Raw genomic sequence first — 14,498 nt, 5'->3', positions numbered from 1 at the left:
ACGGGAGATGGAGGCAGGTCGGCTGCGACGAGGAGCCGGCGCTTGGGATCGTGGATGCACGCCGCGAAGAAGACTTATATGCACGCTCTCCTCCCCCCTATTCCGCCGGTTGGATGACTTCTTCTCACGGGCCGTGTGACGAGGTAGTATGCTTGCTGAAATATAATGGAAACCGGCGTGTCAGGACTTTGTCGACTGACTCTAATGGCTGCGAGCTCCTATGCGCGCTTTCTTGTAGGCAACCGCCGGCGTAGCCGAGTAGTACCCCCCCAACCCCCTTCTCTCGTCACCCTGGTGCCCGTCCGGAATACGGCGACTTCTGCAGAGTCGAGCGATGAAGTATAGCTATGGTTTATTTGCCATAGAATTGCTGGTTCGTTTCCGCGTGTCTTGCTCGTAGTTCTGGTTCTGGACGTTCGGAGCTTGCCAAGAGCTGGACTGCGCGGATTACTCTAGAATTCCCCTTTTCTATCTCTGTGTATGTACAGCCACAAAAAGAGATTGACTGAGAGCAAGTGGCTAAGCGTCCGAAACCCCTCCCCGTATCCTCGCAGGCCCGTTCTAGCTGCAGTCGCAACAGATCGCCGGCAGGAAAAAAAAACTCGAGAAACGGGAGCGAGCGGATGGAGAAAAGGTCCCGTGCGGATAGCCAGGCCAGCCGTCGCCCGCCAGTAATACATCCATCCGAAGCGTTCACTGCGGCTCGCCCGCATAATATTAGTGGTAGAGTGGCGGAGCAAGGCGATTGGTCACGTCGGAGGCTTCGAGGGAGAGACACGTCAACACGTGTATTCCTTGTAGACTCGCTTGTGTCGCCCGTTCTGTGTACCAGAGCACAGGCAGGTAGGTCCATTGCCGCGTGGTTCTTGTAGCATTTCAAACAGCGAGGGGTTCGATGTTCGGGATACTTCGCGGGGCTTCCACGACAAGCTATTCTTCACACCAGGACAAGAGCGTTGGACTAGTGGCTTATAATTTTTTTTTTCTCATTACGGTTGGATTTGGGAGACCAAAACGCCTAGCCTGCTGAGTACTATATGTAACATGAACCACGTCGCTATTGATGCTGAGGGCTTTCTGCAAGCTGCCGGCCGCGAACGCCCCGACAATGGGAGTGTGTATCGTCATTTCATTATCGGCGCTCCCGTGCCTAGTTTTGCAACCAGGCGTTGGCCGAGCTCCTGCGGTCCCGCCCTCTCTCGTACAACCACTTGTTGTTCAAGCCTAGGGTATTGATCCTCTTCGACGGGCTGGGGCTGGGGCTGTCCGGGACGCCGCCCCAGAACGAGGAGCTGGTGCTCGCGTTCATGATGCTCGCGCTCGCGGTGCTCGACGCGAGCGAGTTGCTGAAGGAGGAACGTCGCGCGCCGTTCATCGCCTTCTGCAGCAGCGGGCTCCCCGGCGATCCGAGGCCGAGATAGCTCGCGTTCAGGCTCCCGTTTCCGGTTAGCGTGCCGGAGCTGCCGAAGTTGGACGAGATGCTGCGGTTCGAGAGCGGCGAGGTCGAGAAGCTGCGCCTGCTACCTGCCGACCCGGAGATTGAGGGGGTTCGGGAGTAACGCGGCGGCGTGCTGAAGGCGGAGCCCGGCGTAGGAGGCGCGGACGATGGCGGCAGGCCCAGCAGTCGCCGCTGGCCGGGGGTCAGGGGAATGTCGGAGAGATCGTCCTTCGGCCTCACGAGGGGGAGGCAATTGACGGCTATGTTAAGGAGAGGTATCGAGAGCACTACCCAGTACGCGCATCGCGAATAGTACCACACACTAGATGAGACCCTCTGGTTAGTTCCCTGATCCGGCTGGAGATGGGGACGCAGGCCCAGGGCAGCAGCATACAGGTACGGGAACGCTTTCTTAGGCGGCAATAGGCGCGTGAGCAGAGCGTGTGCCACGATAGTTCCGACGAACACGGCAACGTTGATAGCAATACGCCGGATATTCTTCTCGCCAAAGTTGGTGGCCTCTTGTCGGCGGATGATCTCTGGGAGTCGCGGATGGCGCCAAGTCCCCGGGCTCTCAGTGACCGGCGCCTCGGTGGATTTCTTGGGGGTTGAGACAGCTGTTTGCGCGGTGGATAGAGACATACTGCGTGGCCGTGCTCGTTTCTTTCGTGCCGCGATGCGGGTAGGTGATGGCTTGGTGGCCGGGACTGACCTCGAGAACGGGGCGTGGGAGGGTTGTTTTACTAGACTAAGCCAAACGGCGAGGGCGTCGCGACAGCTTCGACGGGAGAAATTAGGGAGAACAAAGGCGAGAATCAACGCAGCCGGGGTCGTTTCAGAGATTATTTTTATAGCATGAGGCCGCTGCCTCTCTGCGTTTTCGCCTGCTGCTGTGCTAGTTAGTAACTGATGTTAGTATGTCGGCGCCGTGGTTGTCGAGTTTGCGTCCAGGACGCCTTGTCGCTTTGTTTTTATTGTCCAGGGATAGGCGGTTGTCGAGCCAGTGCCCGGAATTGACGAAGTAACATATCGTCCGGTACCCTTTCTTACGTAAGTCCTTCAACTCACTCGGGGATGTTAGTGGGTGGTTGGTGGATTATCTAATAGCTGTGCGGAGAGGGCACTTGCCTAAGAGGTACCAAGTATACGTACCTGTAGTAAATATTTGAGTAAGCAATACGTACACGCTATGTATTTACTTGTATTGGCAGAGTATGTACGTATGAATATACACATACATATACATAACTATGTGCAGCCTGCCGCTTTGGTGGGATCGCTACGTCACCCGGAACTCGCAAGTACCGGGCAGGGCTAAAACGTAGCTGCGATACGGCCTTGACGCCGGCGAGATACATCGCGTAGACAGCGCGATTAGCTGCCACCCGCATGTACCCACTAGTGCCGGCTATGTACCCACGTCGATGTAAGCAGTACCTCATACCTACCATACTCCGTACTGGCCACCACTCTATTTCTGCCCCGCCAACAGGCGGGAACCAACTCAGCTGCGGCTTCGTCCATTCAACAACATCTCGGCAGTGAGACAGACCACCCACCCCGTGTCTCTCCACCTCCCGACCTTCCCCAGCTTACGCACTTCTTTATATCTTACCTCCGGCCGCTTCTCCTTTGGATGGCCGGTGCCTGATCCGCCCGACCAGAGCATATGTCGAAGCAAACGCCTGCTGCTCATGAGAACATAATCCTTTCCTGCGTCCGAATCCGTCCGAATCCGAATCTCGTTATAGGAGAAGAGCCCGCCCCCATCTAGCCAACATGGGCGTTGCTAGCCTTCTGAACCAGTTCGACGATGGGCTGAGTTCCCTGCTGGCCCAGTGGAATGTCTATTCCACTGTGCTTGTCACTGTTCTCGCGCTCATCGTCACATATTCCGTCATGAACCGCGTTGATCCTGACATCCATCCCATGCTCCTCGCACGCCAGGCTTCAGGTTCGCCGGTCCGACAGAATGGAGAATCTCCTATCTACCGTGGCAACTCGGCGCCCCATGGCATGCCGCTCAACAGCGGCCTGAATGTCCGGGAGTCTGGCGCACAGAAATGGGCGCCGGGCCGGAACGGAGACCTAAGGGACGTCTGGCGTAGAGTCGTGACCGGAAATTCCGAGGACTCCGGCAACAAGGCAACCGGCCGCATCTTGACCGTACTAGGCAGCGAGAAGGTCCTCGAACATGACCTAAGTACGCTGTTTCTCTGCTATCTCTCATCCGGCAAGCGAGGGCTAATCGAGTGTTAGAGGACATTACGCGGCAGATTAACCTTATTGGACAGCACATATCCGCCCAGGGCGGCAGCAGGGTGGCCATATACCTTCCCAACTCTGTCGAATTCATCGCCACACTGTTCGCTTCCAGCTTCTACAACTTGACTGCCATCCTCTTGCCCTTCGACCAGCCCGAGGATGTCATAATCTCCATGCTGCGCGCGTCCGACGCCGACACCGTTGTCACCGCGCCCGGCGCTTTCCCCTTTGACAATGTGGTGAAAAGCTATCCGGCTCTCCGCCAGCTCATCTGGGTCGTCGACGAGGGTAACAAGCACCTCGACTGGAACGAGGTTCCCAAGGGTACTGGTGGCAGCGTTAACGTCTCTACTTGGCAAGACGTTCTGGACAACAGCCCCGTCGGGGTCGGCATCGACGTACCCGAGGTCGACCCCCAGACCACGTCGCCGGACGTCATCACCTTCTGGCAATCCAAGCCGGGGAACCTCGAGGAGGTGGTTCAATTTAGCCAAGGGAATCTCGTTGCCGGCATCTCCGCCCAACTCGCCGCCATCCCGCAGAGGGAGCGCCTCTCGCCCGCTGATCTGTTTCTGCCCTCCGCGTCGCTATCGGCATCGTTCCCTCTAGTACTGACCCTTGCCGCTCTCTACTCCAACGCCTCCGTCGCATTCAACTCTGTCGCAGGAACATCACCGGACCTCGTCCTTGCCACCGCCGGCGTCGCACCCACCGTCGTCGTCGCCACACCCCAGACCCTCAAGAAGACGCACGAGGAGACCAAGGCCAAGATCGGCTCGTTGCTCACACAGATCTCGCACTGGGTGCAGACGAACAGCCTAACGCAGAACGGCGCACGGCCAGTCGCCTCGTTCCTGGCGTCGTACAACGACTCATTGTATCCTAAGATAGGTGCCTCCCCGTTCGCCGTCACGCCGACACCGGGCAAGCTACGGCTTCTCTTCGTGGCGCACCCGGCGGGAGTCGACGATGGGACACCGCGGCTCTCGGAGCAGACGCTATCGGACTTGCGCGTGTTCACCGGGGCACGCGTCGTGTACGCGCTGACGGCGGCGCGCGTGGCCGGCGCAGTCTCGCAGACCCAGATCCACGACTACCGCGTGTCGGGCGATGGCACCGGCTCTCACTTCGGCCCACCCGTCAGCAGCATCGAGATCTTCCTCCGTGAGACCCCGGCCCACAGGTTCACCGGCGACAGCTACTACACCGGCGAGATTGTGGCCCGCGGCCCAGCGGTCGCGCGCAAGACCGAAGCCGACGGCCGGGGAGGAGCGTCCGAGGCCGCGCTCGGCGTCGTAGGCACCATCAGAACGGATAACACGCTAGCTCTTGTCTAGAGAGGAACGAGGGCAAAGAAGGAATGACGAGAGGAGGGACCCGAGGCTTCGGATTTGCGCGGCCTTGGGCGAGCGGTTGCAACAAGCCGGTTTTGGTTCGGTATAGTACGATACGGCATGGCGGAGTGGATAGGACGAGATATAGCGAGGAACAGTTCAGCTTGTTGGAGTCAATGTACAGGTACATTGACGTATAGGTAGCGAAATGCAAAGAGTCTATTTTCTTTCGACCTTCGAAGTGTAACCCTGCCGGTGTCTGTGTCCGTTGTTCCAAAGTTGATAGACGGTAATTTGCCTAGGTCTGGTCGGCTCTTCCGTCTATCGTTTTTATCGCTCATTTTCACCCTACGACAGATAGACCTACATCTCTAGACCCTAGGTGACCAAGGAACTCGTAGTATCTGTTTACGCTTAGCGGTGTCCTCAGCTAAGAAGCCAGGACAGAGCGGGTCTGTTCAAACAGGACATGCCCCCTTTCTTTCTGCCGGTGGCCCTTAAATTGTTCATTTATTTCATATACCCGCTCTCCTCGCGGTTCGTGTAGAGACTAAGGCCCGCTCCTCCGTCGACATCTCTCGCGCATGCATATCTCATCTGCGAATCGTCATAATCGTGTACCGCCTACCTGGCTATCTATCTACTCGCGCCCCTCCCCTCCCCTCCGATTCTGATAGGTAGCCGGCCGACCTGGCCGACACGCGTGCACGCAGCATACATAGGTAGGCACGCAAGCAGAACACCCCAACTCCGAGCCGAACGCACGCAGAGCCAACGGGTCGGGAAAAAACTGCAGTCTTGTTTCCTCGTCACGTCGTGAATCCGGCTTCCGGGGTCAGACCCGGCGCCGCCACCTCTGCCTCTGCCTCCTCCTCCTCCTCCTCCTCCTCCTCCTCCTCAAGCGCCGTTCCGGTAGACCTGGGTGCCCTGGTTGCGGAACATGATGGTGTCGCGGCGCTGGAGGATCATGAGGGCGCGGTTGAGGGCGAGCTCGGAGAAGCCGCGGCCGTCGACCATCTCGCGGCGGAGGGTGGCGAGGCTGGTGCTCCAGCCGATGGGGAGGCGGCGGCGCAGCTCGGCGTCGACGCGGGCGACCTCGTCGGCGAGCTCGCGGTTGCCGGCGCCGGCGCCGCCGGGCCCGGCCGACGTCCCCTGCGACACGGCGTCCATGGTGCTGCGCAGGAACAGCCGGATGGCCTCGTCCACGTGCTGCTCCGTCGCCACCGCCGACAGCGTCAGCTTCGCCAGCGCCTCCGTGATCCGCACGATCGCCTCCAGCTGCCGCACCGTGATCGGGATGCTCGACCGCGCGTTCGCCTCCAGCTCCGACGCGTGCACCTGCTTCCGGATCGACACGAAGTGCGATGACAGCTTCTCCGCCGCCTCGGGCGACAGGCGCGGCGCGCACCGCCTGTGTGTGGGGGAAAAAAAAAGGTCGGGTTAGCGATCGAATGCGTCATTCCGCGGAGATGGGGAGTAGAGAAGAGAGATAGAGAGTCTTACGATTTGCAGTAGCTGATGTACCGCCGCATCTTCTCGACGGGGACCTCGCCCTCGACCTGCTCCTCGAGGCCGCGGCCGCCCATGTGGATGCCCATGACGTGCTTGGCGATGCGCTCGTCCTTCTCGCGCGTGTGCTCGTCCTTGACGATGAAGATCATGTCGAAGCGGGACAGGATGGTGGTCTGGAAGTCGATGTTCTCGCCGGGGGTCTTGAGGTCGTCGTAGCGGCCGAAGATGGGGTTCGCCGCCGCGAGGACCGACGTGCGCGCGTTGAGGATCGTGGTGATGCCCGCCTTGGCGATCGAGATGGTCTGCTGCTCCATCGCCTCGTGGATCGCGACCCGGTCCTCGTCCCGCATCTTGTCGAACTCGTCGATGCACACCACCCCGCCGTCCGCCAGCACCATCGCTCCGCCCTCCAGGTAGAACTCCCGCGTTGAGTGGTCCCGCTGCACCGACGCCGTCAGACCGGCCGCGGACGAGCCCTTGCCCGACGTGTAGATGGAAATAGGCGCGGCCTTTTCGACGAACTTCAGCAGCTGCGACTTCGCCGTACCCGGGTCGCCGAGGAGGAGCACGTTGATGTCGCCTCGGAGCTTCATGCCGTCAGGCAGGATCTTTTTCGAGCCTCCGAGAAGTAGGCACAGTATGGCTTTCTTGATATCCCGATTCCCGTAGATGGACGGGGCAATGCAGTCGGCCATGATGTTGTACAGATCAGGCCGCCTGCTGAGTTCCATAAACTCCTGCTCCTCCTCCTCGGAGAACACCGAGTGCCCCTTCGCCGTGGAGTCCATATCCGTCTGGATGCCTACCGCTCTGAGGTAGGGTGTTCGAATAGCCACGGCACCGCCGGTCGACGAGTTCCGGGAGCCCTTGTTCTGGTAAATCGAGAAGATGCCCATGATGGTGCATCTCGATCCCGGAACCACCCTGTTCGTGAGGTATCGATCGGCGGAAATCAGTACGTGTCGCGGCAACTCTCCGACGGGTACCTGATCGGGGGCTTCCTGGAGTTTTATGATCTGCTGGTCCACAAAGACAGACTTCTCGTGAATCACAAAATACGGATCGAGGGGACACTTCTCGGACGGGTCATTCGCGGCCCTCTGGCGGCCGCACTGTCGAGGGAGGGCGACGCCGGTGAACCCGCCGAGGATGGGTAGCGTCTGGGCATGTAGACAATTTCGGCATTGGATGTGTAACTCGGTGGCTTTGGAAGACATGACGGAGGCGCCTATGACGATGCCGGGTACCCTAACGAGGCGGGCGATGGTCTCGGAGTCGAGGTGGCGGATAGAGACATCTTCGGCGTTGGAGTGGAGGAGGAGCTGATGTTCGGGAATTGCGGCCTTCGGGTCGTGGGGGAAGACAATCCGGTGTGTGCACTTCTTGAGGGCCGTTTCGAACTGCCGCACCGCTTTAGCTGGTTTGTTCGGCTTGACGTAGTAGTAGCACTATGTAACATACCAGGGGAATGATATCGGCGGGTTCCGTCACCAGCCGGTGCGCAAGCTCCTCGTTGTACTTGATCAAGTCAGTGATATTCACATCGCAGAAATACTTCTTTAACAGCGCGTTCTCTCGTAATTGGTCTCTGCACCACACTATCGGTCAGCAACCGGCAGTCGGCGGCGGAGAGGATAAGAGAGAGGGAAAGCTAGCGCACCTATACACGAAGATATTGTCGTGTCTAAACTGGAGGATGAAGGTCATTAGCTGCTCCAGTATTTGCAGCCGGCTGTCCTCGTTAGGCCCCGAGTTGGACTGAAAGACAGAAACCGAGTAGACCGATTGGCGATCCATCTTGCACGCTTGGGGGGGGGCTGTTGTTTGTGGGAGAAGTTTAGGGGGCCAGTACGCCCGATTTACATAGCCCGAGTGCGGTGAGTGAGTAGCCTGTGGTATGTGTAGGTGGGAGAAAGCGTTACGTGTCGCGGACGACTAATCGACGACTAGGTAGGCGGCAGGTTAGTAAGGGACGGCGATGTATGCAGGTGGGTTGTGGGTCGAGGGGTCGACGGCTGAGATTTCATTTCCTGGTGAATTTTGGATTTCGCGTTAATTGAAAACGCGGTATGAAGACGCGTTGCGAGGTTGAGAGGTCGCATAGGCCTCTAGTCCGCTTCGGAGCTAGCGCCGCCGCTGACCTAAGGCTGCGATTATCTAATGCGCACCGACCTACTCTGAAAGAGCATAGGGGACACGGTACCTTATACGACGTAGTGGGTACATGTCAGAAGGTACCCTGCCCTCCCAGGCGCGCCGGTTGCTGGGACCTGATCGACGTCCACTCCTACCATTCTAGGTACCCCTTATGTACCCATACATTTCTCTGGCTGAGGTAACCCGGTGTGATGCTAATCACCGCTGCTACTTATCACCAACTACCGCCTCTGCTACCAAAACCACCAAGACCACCTATACTAGGTAGAACGAGACCCCCTCCACGGAGCCCAAACCGTCGTGATACTGAATCTCCATCGGCTTACGCGTAACACAAGCTTTCCGAGGCTGGCCTGCGCATTGCCTACCACGTCCAGAGAGCCAGCCAACCACCTGTCTACTCGGCCTTCTCGCGTTGTAGAGCTATAGACCTACAAACCCGAATCTTCTCTCTCGTTATCCTGTTTCTTCCTTTTGCCCTCCCCGTCCGCCCTACCACCCTATCGGTAGGGTCTGCGACTTTTGCCGTCTTAGCCGTCTTAGCCGTCTAAGCTACCTAATCCACCTAAGCCGCTGAATCCGCAGCTTTACCCCCTCACCACGCCCATCGCCCCGTGTGTATGCCCCTATCGGCGTCTCGCTACACTCAACTAGTTGGCTTCAGCATAGCTATGATTCCTCGGTAGCCCTCCGGCTTCTCTCGCCATGTTCTCCAACCCCCAGGCTCGCAAGTCTGTCGACAGCTTGCCGCCCCTGTCGCCCAGCTCCCGACCCGACTTCCCCCACCATCGGCAGCCCTCTGTTACCTCCCACCCGGCCCCACGACGAGGCTCGACAGCGAGCTCCATCCACTCCATCCACTCCCTCCACTCTATCGGCAGCCACCTCGAGACGTCCAGTACTTGGTCTCAGACCGTCCTCGAGACCGGCCAAAATGCCATCTCGACCCTGCTCCAGCCGCCGATAGTCCGCACGGGACTGCTACCGCACACCTCTGCCCCCGCATCTAGTACTCACAAGCCGCCGACGGCAAGAGATATACCACCCGTCACCCTTACCAACATACCCCATATAGACGCCGCCGAGTTCAAACCTTATCTGACCCAAGTTGGAGCATTGTATGAACAACTGAGACGTGTCAAAGAGAGCGATGATGATGGCAGCGAGCACGTATTTGGGCGCACCAGAATGGACGAGTTTTCGAGCGTTTTCGACGACGGGCACCTGAAACCCAGTAGCCGTCCGTCGAGCTCGCGCAAGGTGTCTGCGCCGTCGACGAGGTCCCTGTCACCCATCGATTCACCTCCCTTGGTCCGCCCTACCCGCAGGAGATCGAGCTCCGGTCTCGGCCGAAAGTCCGCAAATCAAGGCCCGCCTCCGTTATCCACCATTCCCAATGTCTACTTTGATGAGGATTTCCATCTCGAGAATCCCCGCACCTTTGATGTGGTCAGCGAGCGGTCCGAGGTTGTCCGACCTCCTCCCGGTTCTGTGGACGAGAAGAATGCCGCTAACGGGAGTGCTCCGGCCCCGCGCAAAGCTCTGGCTACGAATGCCATATTGCAGGAGAAACTGTCCTGGTATATGGACACTATCGAGATGCATCTGATCTCTTCCATCTCGACGGCTTCCACCACGTTCTTCACGACCCTGGGATCACTGAGAGAACTACACTCTGAGGCAGCCGACTCCGTCGAGAGAATCAGGACGTTAAGGCGCGAACTGCAGACCCTTGATCGGGAGATTGCGACTACGGGACTAGATATCATCCAAAAACAGCGGCGGCGCGAAAATCTTCGCCAGTTGAACGACACCGTGAAGCAGCTAAGAGAGATTGTCGAGTCAGTCGCTGCTTGCGAAGCATTGGTAGACGAGGGAGAAGCCGAAAAAGCATTAACGAACATCGATTCCTTGGAGAAGCTTATCGCCGGAACACGAATAACGAAGCTGACAAGACCCGGCAAGGGGCAGGCGCAGGAGCAGGGGCAGCATGCGCCTCAGTTGCGCGATCTCAGAGACGCCGTTGCCCTTCAAGGCGTCAACGGCGACATCTCCGCCTTGCGGTTCCGCATCGGAAAGGCGTTCGAGACGAAATTCATCGACGTGCTGATCGGGGATTTGAGGCACTACGTCGATACTGTCCCCACGCAGGAAGTCCTCCTACGGTGGAGCAGCTCGGCAATGCGGTCCCGTGGAGCTGGACCCCACAGCAGGGAGTCGTCGGCGTATCCGTCATACCTGGCCGATACAGAAGATCTTCGCTCCCAGCTCGTGCCTATATTCGACGGGCTGCACAGCTCTAAGCATGTCTCTATTGCCATAGCGTCTTATCGAGAGATGGTTCTGCGCGAAATTCGAAATCTCATCAAGCGACCCCTACCCACTTCTAACGACGACGACAGTGAATCCATCATGTCCGCATCTACGCTGGGTTCGAAACGCCTGACACCACAGGAGAAGTCGTCTATTCTAGCTCGAAACCTTCGAGCACTAGACGAGCGGGATGCGGAGGCCCTTTTCGTCAAGATCTATATCAGCGTCACGGAGACGCTGCGAAGACTAGGTACCCAAGTCAAGGTGCTATTTGACGTCGTCAGTTCGATGGGGCAACAGCCGTCTATCGAGGCAGGCCTAAAATCACCGCCTCCTCTCAAGTCGCCACCCCTAAACAACGCAAACCGCGATCTACAGGAAGACATCCATATGACGATGGATATGGCAAATCTCCTTGGCCAGGCAGTGGATATCTCACAGGATAAAATCGTGAAGGTACTCCGTGTCCGGAACGACCAGAGTACCCACCTACCCCTGGCGTGGTTCCTGCGGTATTTCACACTTAACCTCTACTTCACCAACGAGTGCGAAGCCATTTCCGGCCGGAGCGGGACAGCCTTGAAAAGTATCGTCAACTCCCAGATCAAGGAGTTTATCCAATCGCACGGCGACGCGGAGAAGCAGAAGTTAGCCCAGGGGATGGAATCCGATCAATGGGCCGCTAAGGATTTCACCGAATACGATACTGTGCTACTCAACCGCGTGCTGGAATGCAGTACGAAGGACAATGCTGCCTGGCTAGAGGACAGCAAGATCTACATACCGTTCGAAGAATCGGAGACTGACAAAGGAGCTTCCAGCGGGCGACCTAGATCCGAGTCGAATGCTGCAGCGAAGGAAAAGCCGCGAAGCGCGGTTATAGATTTGGAGACGTTTATCCTGCCAAATTCGGCGATCCTCTGCCTCGAAGGGATGTCTCACTTTTTACATCTCATCTCGGGAATCCCCTCTATGGCTTCCGACATATCCACATCCCTGATTTCGTATCTACAGCTCTTCAATTCTCGGTGCACGCAGCTCATCCTCGGCGCCGGTGCTACTCGTTCGGCGGGTCTCAAGAACATCACGACCAGACATCTCGCCCTCGCCTCACAAGCGCTAGCATTCATCTCAACACTCATCCTCCACGTCCGCGAATTCGTCCGCCGGCATGCAGGCTCCGGTCCCCATGTCAACAATGCCAACGTCGCTAACCTCATGAACGAATTCGGCAAGGTCAGGCGCCTGTTCCAAGAGCACCAGAACAGCATATACGACAAATTAGTCGAGATCATGAGCGGACGCGCCGCCGCGCATGCTAAGAGCATGAAAGCTATCAACTGGGACGTGAAAACGGAGGAAACCGCGAACCCGTACATGGAAACGCTCGTCAAGGAGACGGTCACGCTGCATAGGGTGCTCACGAAGCATCTACCGGAGGGCACCGTCCGGCTGATCATGACCCCCGTGTTCGAGAGCTACAAGGCCCATCTCGGGAAGACGTTGCAGGGGCTGGAGTCGAGGACGGAGACGTCAATCAACCGGTACGTAGAAGGGCGCACGATCGTGAGATCGTCGCGCCTCACCACCGCACAGCTCGTCTGGCTAACTCGAAACCCAAAACAGGATGAGAGCCGATATCGACTATCTCAATAACCGGCTGGGTAAAATAGACGGCTTCGGCGACACCTACGATCACCTAATCGGCATCGTGAAGTTAAAGAAGCCCGAGCAGACGGCGCCGGAGAGCAGCGGCATCGCCACGGCCGCCGTCACCACCGACCCAGAGGTGGAGAAGACCGAGAAAAGCGACGACATCGAAGCGAAGGAAGAGGGCAAACCGGAACGCACATCTAACGAGTCCAAGGAGGCGGAGGCGGAGGAGAGCAAGTAAGGCGAGATGAAGCGTTCTAATTGTGAGTCGCTCGTACGGTCACTCGCACACCCGGTCCAGCATCAGAAAAGGCGTTCGTCTACCATTAGAAGGAATTGGCAGTTCTACACAGGGAGAAAACGAAATATTTTTTCCCTCTTGTCTCACATAGCGCGAGGAATAAGGCAGCCTTCCGTTGCGGCGCCTCAGGCGGCGCGGGCCCTGTTATCATCCTCTGGTGAGGTGCGCACGTATGTAATGTATGCACGTAGGTATATACCGCTCCAGCCCTACGTTCCCAGACGTAGTTATATGATCGATCGCCTTTGCGTCCAGAGTCCCGCGCCCCCGCCCCTCGAACGGGAGGAGCACCACGGCACCGCGGTCAGTATGAAAAAAAAAAGTCCCTGACGAGGTCACGACCCGGAAACCCTCTCTCTCGGTCTATCCCCGGCAACGCTTGCTCCCCGCGCGCATCCCCGAGGCCATCGAGCAGCGCTACCAGCGGCTTCAGCCCGGGCCGCTTGTACGAGCCAGGGCCTTGGACCCGAGGAGCCGGACTTACGGCTGCCGCAACAGGGGCGGGCATGTCTACATAGATACGTACATATCTGCGTTGCGTGCGACGGCGCCAAGGACACGAGGTGCGGCCGATCGGGGTGTCCTGCGTCTACATGAAGATCTTGCCTATCGGGGAGCTATGCGGTCCTCCCTTGCCCCCCCCCCCCTCTCCCCCCCGCGTCCTGGGCCCGACCTAGGTAGGCCTAGATCGTATCGGATCGGGGGGGGGCAGCTCGGGCCGGGCCCCGGAAAAAGGACGGAAGAGGGGCACGAAGGCTGCTTTGTCTGCTCGATCCCCGTCTCTGGCCCGTGTCGCGCTTGTCCGGCTGGAGTGGGGGGTAGCGGCGAAGACAAAGACCCGGAGTGCCGGGTAGAGAGGCAGAGGAGGGGTGGAGACAAAGGGGGATGACACAAAGAGAGTGCAAAGTGGCAGCAGCGGCCACGAGCCGGCCCGCGTGGCTCGCTTTTACTCCCCGACTCGCGCGCTCCGACGCGTGGCTGCGGGCACTCTTTGGAGGTAGGGACCGAGTGAGGTATATCTGGCCAGCTTATTGTCTGGCGTGGCGGGAGAGGGGGGCGGGTTGTGGGTGTAGACCGAGGGGGAGGGGCAGGCAGGTAGGGGTATAGCTATGGTGGAGGAGTATGCGCGTCGTCCTCGGGCTACTCGAGGGCTCATATGGTAGATTTCAAAGGATCGGGGTCGAGATGGCGAGGATAGGTGGTATACATGCCATACTTAGAATGCCAGAAGCGGGGCTGAAGCTGGCCTTCGCTTCCGGCGTGAGCAACCTCACTGTCGTGGGCCTCATGCTGTCGCGGCGGAAACGCATCGCACACATAGCTAGCCTACCCCCCCTGCTTACCTGCTTGAGCCGCCTTCTCGCTCCGGGATTCCCATCTCGCTTTACTCGGCTCCGACGACGACCACGCGTGAGTTATCAGATAAGTGACGCGCACATTTAATTTTCGGGACGTACAAAAAGGGGGCGGGGGGCAGACAAAGGGCCGAGCCAACCAGGCCGCCGCGAGTCCTCGAGCACCGGTA

General features: G+C 58.4%; 4 protein-coding genes across 4 annotated transcripts; 2 read left to right on the top strand and 2 right to left on the bottom strand.

Annotated features, from left to right (window-relative positions):
• Positions 1 to 1,001: 1,001 nt before the first annotated feature.
• On the bottom strand, positions 1,002 to 2,206 carry GGS23DRAFT_167978 (NPCC-domain-containing protein). Its single transcript, XM_051511522.1, has 2 exons — positions 1,833 to 2,206; positions 1,002 to 1,760 (listed from the first exon to the last, which is right to left on the bottom strand). The coding sequence occupies exons 1-2, from the start codon at positions 2,078 to 2,080 to the stop codon at positions 1,151 to 1,153; spliced, it is 858 nt and encodes a 285-aa protein (XP_051375964.1). The 5' UTR covers positions 2,081 to 2,206; the 3' UTR covers positions 1,002 to 1,150.
• A 1,011-nt stretch (positions 2,207 to 3,217) lies between these two features.
• On the top strand, positions 3,218 to 5,040 carry GGS23DRAFT_592586 (uncharacterized protein; the record flags this gene model as incomplete). The annotated part of the gene is made up of 2 exons (XM_051517896.1): positions 3,218 to 3,641; positions 3,698 to 5,040. 2 exons carry the CDS (start codon positions 3,218 to 3,220, stop codon positions 5,038 to 5,040), a joined length of 1,767 nt encoding a protein of 588 aa, XP_051375963.1.
• An 862-nt stretch (positions 5,041 to 5,902) lies between these two features.
• Positions 5,903 to 8,690, bottom strand: GGS23DRAFT_547522 (MCM-domain-containing protein). The gene is made up of 4 exons (XM_051515094.1): positions 8,210 to 8,690; positions 8,011 to 8,137; positions 6,541 to 7,949; positions 5,903 to 6,448 (listed from the first exon to the last, which is right to left on the bottom strand). The coding sequence occupies exons 1-4, from the start codon at positions 8,344 to 8,346 to the stop codon at positions 5,935 to 5,937; spliced, it is 2,187 nt and encodes a 728-aa protein (XP_051375962.1). The 5' UTR covers positions 8,347 to 8,690; the 3' UTR covers positions 5,903 to 5,934.
• Positions 8,691 to 9,225: 535 nt separating this feature from the next.
• Positions 9,226 to 13,253, top strand: GGS23DRAFT_167864 (putative GARP complex component). The gene is made up of 2 exons (XM_051511520.1): positions 9,226 to 12,563; positions 12,646 to 13,253. The coding sequence occupies exons 1-2, from the start codon at positions 9,412 to 9,414 to the stop codon at positions 12,911 to 12,913; spliced, it is 3,420 nt and encodes a 1,139-aa protein (XP_051375961.1). The 5' UTR covers positions 9,226 to 9,411; the 3' UTR covers positions 12,914 to 13,253.
• The last annotated feature ends 1,245 nt before the right edge of the window (positions 13,254 to 14,498 follow it).

This window comes from Durotheca rogersii (genome assembly GCF_024521655.1).
Source record: "Durotheca rogersii strain YMJ 92031201 chromosome Unknown GGS23scaffold_2, whole genome shotgun sequence".
Lineage (NCBI taxonomy): Eukaryota > Fungi > Ascomycota > Sordariomycetes > Xylariales > Xylariaceae > Durotheca > Durotheca rogersii.
The sequence above is the reverse complement of the archived record's forward strand: the minus strand, read 5'-3'. Positions and strand labels throughout refer to the sequence as shown.

Excerpts from the sequence above, each read along its gene's own strand:
- GGS23DRAFT_167978 (XM_051511522.1), bottom strand. The coding sequence starts at position 2,080 with ATGTCTCTATCCACCGCGCAAACAGCTGTCTCAACCCCCAAGAAATCC. Across the intron at positions 1,761-1,832 it reads AAGAAAGCGTTCCCGTACCT|TGTGTGGTACTATTCGCGAT; the intron begins GTATGCTGCTGC and ends GGTCTCATCTAG.
- GGS23DRAFT_547522 (XM_051515094.1), bottom strand. The coding sequence starts at position 8,346 with ATGGATCGCCAATCGGTCTACTCGGTTTCTGTCTTTCAGTCCAACTCG. Across the intron at positions 8,138-8,209 it reads GACAATATCTTCGTGTATAG|AGACCAATTACGAGAGAACG; the intron begins GTGCGCTAGCTT and ends AGTGTGGTGCAG. Across the intron at positions 6,449-6,540 it reads TACATCAGCTACTGCAAATC|GCGGTGCGCGCCGCGCCTGT; the intron begins GTAAGACTCTCT and ends CCCCACACACAG.
- GGS23DRAFT_167864 (XM_051511520.1), top strand. The coding sequence starts at position 9,412 with ATGTTCTCCAACCCCCAGGCTCGCAAGTCTGTCGACAGCTTGCCGCCC. Across the intron at positions 12,564-12,645 it reads ACGGAGACGTCAATCAACCG|GATGAGAGCCGATATCGACT; the intron begins GTACGTAGAAGG and ends AACCCAAAACAG.